Consider the following 5,881-nt stretch of genomic DNA (forward strand, 5'->3'; position numbering starts at 1 on the left):
GCCCGCTCCCGCACGTGGCGCTGGGGCCGCGGTACCGCGCTGGAGCCGCTCCGCTCCTCTCCCCTCCCCTTCCCCACGCACTCTGATGCGGCTCGCTTCAATCTTAACGTCCCGCTCCGTCGGGGACGCGCCGAGCCGTAGCGGAGCGCTCGTTGAATAACCGAAAGTTTTTTGCAGCGTTCTTTCCCGTTCTCCTTTTTCCGTGGAAGCGCGGCGCTCCGTGCCGCCCCTCAGCCCTCAGCAGGCCCCGCGGGCCGGGAGCGCCGTGCGTGCGCCCTGCGGGTGCGTTCGCCTTTGTGTTGTTCGAGCGGCACCGACGAAAAGACGCGGATCGCCTCTCTCCGCCTGAGATCGCTGTTTGTGGCCTTGTTAAGTTTGCAGATCGCTCTCCCTTGAAGGCTCCTTCGCTGAGCGCTCCTACCGACACACCTGCGTGCCACGCGGCCGTGATGCCGTGCCTCCTCACCGGGTTGCAGCCTTCCTGAGCTGTGCGGGCGGACCCCGAGCAGCTGCATAGGAAGCCTTATGTTGGCCATTTAGCCTCCGATTAAAAACAAAGCTCCTCAAAGGGTGCGGTGTTGAAGGAAGTAAACTTAAATAACTTTGTGACTGTTGCTGCTGTGCTGCAGAAATCTCTCTGACTGTGGGGAGTTCTGACATGTAGGATGAGAACAATGAACTTCTGTTGACTCTCTTGATGGACTTGGGCTGGTAGAGGTGGTTTCTTTAGTGATGTTTTTATCCTCCATTAACGATAGGTTGTTAGCCACAAGGTAGTGCGTTCGTTAATAGTATAAAGCGCATCATGCTGGAGAAATGATTGGAGAAGTGACTTTTCAGCAGCCAGAAGCCAGGATAGTAAAACAAAACCAGCACAAGGCTGTTTCTTTCTTAGTCGAACTGCACATCGACACATAGCAATTAATTGTCAACTGTGAATTTGGTTTATTTTTGGAGCACGTCTCAGTTGCTGAGATGCAATTGCTGAATAGCTGAATATAAGTATGCAGCAAATTTATCTTTCTTTTTTTTTTTTTTTTTTTTTTTGCTTTTCCCCCTTCCAGGAAGCACACGAGGAGCATGATACTTCTACTGAAAATGCAGATGATTCTAACCACGATCCTCAGTTTGAGCCCATAGTTTCCCTTCCTGAGCAAGAAATAAAAACTCTGGAAGAGGATGAGGAAGAGCTCTTTAAGATGTAAGTAGAACACTTCTACACATTATCTAACCACTTATTATACTTAAGCTTGGATGTGTTATAATGAAGTTGGATAACTTGTTAGGAGTCTCTGTATGAAGCAGCAGTGTAAGTTGACTGCTGTTCATTGTAGTGGCAGAGTTTGAGTTGGGGGGGACTGACAGCACTGCTCCCGAGGAACTGATTAAGGTCTGGAATAGGATGAAGGAGATGGCATCATGAATCTGGTTTTAATATTGTCTCGTTTAGCCTGAAAGAAAACATTAACATGGGTAATAACTAAAGGCTTGAAGGTATGTGATAGTAGTCTAAAACATATAGTGCAGAAGGAATGGAAGACCAGTGTGGAACCCAGGCACATCCCAGACAAAAATCTATTTGGAACTAGTGTCTCTTGAGCAGATGTTTCCTTTCCTTTAGCAATGTCTTAAGCTCTTCAGGCTAACTCTGTGATCAGTGTTGACTGATCTCCCAAACTATTCCTGTTTTTCCCCTTTGGCACACTGGCATCTTGAAAAATTAAAGAATGATGTTCTAAAGCTGGTAAGCCGCACTGCGGTGCAACACTAGGCTTTCTTTGTACCTGACTGAAGAGCAGCAATAACAAGGATTTGGGAGTTTGGAAGGGAGTGATTCTAGAGGACGAGGGACTTTGTAAATGGTGCATCAAACACTGGGCTTGGAATTGCACAAGAGCCTTAGTTTCAGGCTAATCAATTTTTGGAGTTAAAACTACTGTTGGCTGGCTGTAGCAGTTGTATTCCTAATGTAGGAACTCTACGAATAGCAAAAGCTGTTATTTGTACATTAATTTAAAATGCCAAATGCATTCACTTCCCAAAGTGTGTCCAGAATATAACAAACCAGTGTAGATGTTAAAGAATTCCTCACAGCTTGCAAGTAAACTTGAGTATGTATCAGTTTCTAACACTGCATGCTGAGTAAAAGCAGTGGTCACAGAATCACACAGAATATCCCAAGCTGGAAGGGACCCGTAAGATTCACGGAGTCCAACTCCTGGCTCCACACAGGACCACCTAAGGTTCTTTCAAAATATTTTCTTGCGTGGCTTAAAAAATATCTGCTGTACCATGCAGGTGGATGTGTTGTTTCAATAAACTGTTACATGCAGGCTGACTTCTTACGTTCTTCCTTCTTTAAGGCGAGCAAAGCTGTTTCGATTTGCATCTGAGAATGACCTTCCAGAATGGAAAGAACGAGGAACTGGTGATGTAAAACTGCTGAAGCACAAGGAGAAGGGAACAATTCGCCTCCTCATGAGGAGGGATAAAACTCTAAAAATCTGCGCCAACCATTACAGTATGTTATGCATTGCTATACATGCTATTGTTTTGTGCTTTTTTAAGTTAAGCTTGATGGAGTTTTATACATGGAAAGTTAAGAGCCCAGTGGCTTTTAGCAGTATCTAGAGAATTGCTGCCTCTTAAAGCAAGTGTCCAACTTACAGTAGACTATAAATACTGTCATTTCTTGCTCTGTCCACAAAAGACATGTATCAAAACATGAGTGCTCACCTTTATGAACAGAAGGAGGCTGTAGTTTGATGATGGCCTGCAGCACTGAGTATGAAAGTTCTTAATTTTAAAGAGTGCTGATGTTTGAAGACACTTTGAAATTTAACTGGATAGACAAACACAGTGTCATTGATCCCAATGCTTTGTTGTTTTTTAATATCACAGAAAATCTGGACCTCAATACTGATTATTATAAGGAATGTTTGCTGACCTTTTTCATGAAAGAATGAGAAAGTAATGCAGAGCACTAAATAATTATTGCTTATGTGGTTAAGTTGTAGAAGTGATTATTTAACCATTAGAAAGCAGATACTTTGATGCTGAGCTAGTCTGGCTGCATTTCTCTGCTTCTTGGGAAGAGGTATATTCAGCCAACTTCAAAATGTTCAAAAAGAATGTGCATTGAGATCTGCTGGAGCAACAGGGGATTGTTACTTTGCTCTTTAAATAGAAATAAACATGAAAGGAGACAAATTTTAAAGTCAGTCTAACTATTAACTTGAAGTATTACCACATTAGTCTGCTTGATAGCTTTGGTAATACTTTGATATTTATAGAGTATGTAGTATCTTTGGAGTTAAGCTACATTTAGGTAATTTGAAATAATTGCTTAATTTAACAATACAGACCTGGGAACAGAAGCGATGACGTTTATTTTTCTGTGGGCAAACCTTTACAGAAGGTCAAACAATCAGAGCACAGGTGTTCCTGGCTTTGGTAAAAGAAAAGGCAAATACAAAAGTAGCACAGTCACCAACCAGTAACAGTAATCAACCTTTTCTTTAGGAAAATATCCACAAAATCAGATGTTTTTTCTGGAAAAACTGCTTGCAGTATAGATTCCTTTACTGAATATCTGGTGATGTGCGGGCAGACAAAAGGACCCTTTTCATTTTTACAAGCATTAAGTGAAACGGTGTAATCCCATCTCTAAATTTATTTAAAAAAAAGGAGGCAAAGAAATGAGTTGACTGTCTTTAGATTTCTTCTGAACTAAACTCAAGAGCCAGGCATTTGGATGGGGGAAGCAAGGAATATACATGCCTGAACTCTGCGTGCACTGGGAGAGGGCTGAGTGGCGTGAGCAGTAATGCTCAAGCTCCCCTGTTCAGTTGGGTTAAGTAACAGTGGTGTCTTGGAGGGAAAGGGCTCCATTTTGTGGTAAGGAACAAATGGGCTCAAAATACGCTGTATGCCTTTTACAGCAGTGCAGAATTTTGTAATCCCTTGTAGTAAAGCTCTGAATGAGAGAGTAGTGAGCCTGATTAGATGACTAAGTGTAGGAATAACTATTTTTCTCGTAGTATACGATATTCTCAGTGTGCAAAAGAATGGTCTTTTTCTCTCCGAGTGCCTTTTCTTCCTAAACCATTTGACTGTTCTTAAGGGTTGTGCTTAATGCTTGCATCTCTCAGTGTAAGTACAGAAGTTGTTTGTTTTGGGACAGAATTAAGATGCACCATAGAGAATCTAGCGCTCTTTTATACATTGTGTCATTTTATTGGAGGATGCAAAGAAAAATATATTTGGATGCCACTGTTGTTTTTTACTTATCCATAAGTAATTCTCTACAAAATGCATTATGTAAGCAACAAGTCCTTCAGATTTACGAAGGCTGGTGTGGAAAATATGTATTATTGTGCTCTGTACCTATTCTAATGCTTGCTTTTCAGTCACACCCCTAATGGAGCTGAGGCCTAATGCTGGGAGCGACAGGGCATGGGTCTGGAACACACATGCTGACTTTGCAGATGAATGCCCCAAGCCTGAGCTTCTGGCAATCCGGTTTTTAAACGCGGAAAGTGAGTGGACAGCTGCTGAACTTATGGTTGTATTGTACTCTAAATGCTACTGCAAAACACTGTTAGATACGGTACCTTACTGCTGCCTAGAAGCATTAGCTAATTGCTGCTTTCTCTGGGAGAAGTCAGTTACATATTTTACTGAATGTGTTGATGTACGGTATAACAACTAGACCTTCAGTAACATTTACTGAGCTTTATGCCCTAAGAACTTTTTAAGCTTCAGTTTTTTCATGCAAACATAATGCTCACTAAGCATATGATGGGCGAACAGGCAGAAGTCAGCCCTTCAGATACCTTTTTTGTGCTGCTTGAAAAGGAGTTAGTATTTCTTGAACTAGTTCACAGCGGCTTCTGAATTTCCTGTGGGGCAACAGTGACCTCGTGTGGTCAGTGATACCAAGCTGCCATACCAGATTGCTGTTCCTATGGTTCTAGTGTTAAGTACCTTGACTGATCAGACTGGCAATCTATTGTTGCTTGTATTAACTGTGTATAAACATTGTTTATGGTAACTTAAACCAAAACATAAGAAAGATCATATTTCCTTAGCTATTGTAGTCAAGATTAACTTGAATTCAAGTCTTTGTCTCACTAGTACAGTATTCAAGCTTTATCTTTAGCACTTGTTGCTGAGACCCCAAGTTGTGTTATGGTGCTCCTCTGGGGTGTAATGTAGTGGAGAAGGACCAGTAGTTCATAGCTAATCTTCAGTTTTCTGTGCATAGTCGTGTTAGGATTCTGCTGTATTCTTATTTTTGTGGGACGGGGCAGCTAGGAGTCGTACTGACCACAGAATAGTTCCTTCTGGAATCTTATTTCAAATATTTTGAAGGTATGAAGAGACTTTCTTAGATTTGCTGCTCAAGATCTGCACAAAGAAGTGTCTGAAAAATTTTGTAGAGCTTTTTGCATGATCTTTAACTCAATCACTTTATAAGTACCTACAAGTTTTGTTTACACAGCGTCTGATTTTTGAGGGAAGATACTTGAGAAACATTCGGTGTTGCAAGGAGGTAAAGTTAATGAAAAAGTATTCTATCTTTACTGAAACAGATGCACAGAAATTCAAGGCAAAATTTGAAGAATGCAGAAATGAAGTAGACAAGAGAGCAAAAAAAGGTAAGGGTTAGGTCTTAAATGTTGTGCCTCTTCTGTTTGAGTGCTTACAGCCCCCAGTGTATCGTTGTGCTTGAGCAGACTCACTCTGTACCGAACTGCAGCCTTCAGTTCAGGTGCTTTTTTGTCTGCGAGAGTAATCACTCACAGGCGTGATGAATGCCTTCTTTCTTGTGGAAGGCTGTTACAATTGCTACTGGGACATGGCTTTTCTTCTTCTTCTT

At 41.8% G+C, this 5,881-nt stretch overlaps 1 protein-coding gene and 1 non-coding gene across 2 annotated transcripts in view; both read left to right on the forward strand.

The window, feature by feature from the left end:
- Positions 1-156: 156 nt before the first annotated feature.
- Positions 157-5,881, forward strand: part of RANBP1 (RAN binding protein 1) — a gene marked incomplete at its 5' end in the record, with an annotated part of 6,941 nt that continues 1,216 nt past the window's right edge. The window contains 5 exons of the mRNA XM_019620912.2: positions 157-282; positions 1,065-1,201; positions 2,364-2,521; positions 4,410-4,538; positions 5,595-5,660. Coding sequence (XP_019476457.1) covers positions 157-282; positions 1,065-1,201; positions 2,364-2,521; positions 4,410-4,538; positions 5,595-5,660 — 616 coding nt within the window. The remainder of the gene's footprint in view (positions 283-1,064; positions 1,202-2,363; positions 2,522-4,409; positions 4,539-5,594; positions 5,661-5,881) is intronic.
- LOC116217281 lies at positions 5,735-5,866 on the forward strand. The gene has a single exon (XR_004161630.1). It is a non-coding gene; the product is annotated as a small nucleolar RNA SNORA77 (small nucleolar RNA).

The sequence above is a fragment of the Meleagris gallopavo genome, chromosome 17 (genome assembly GCF_000146605.3).
Source record: "Meleagris gallopavo isolate NT-WF06-2002-E0010 breed Aviagen turkey brand Nicholas breeding stock chromosome 17, Turkey_5.1, whole genome shotgun sequence".
NCBI lineage: Eukaryota > Metazoa > Chordata > Aves > Galliformes > Phasianidae > Meleagris > Meleagris gallopavo.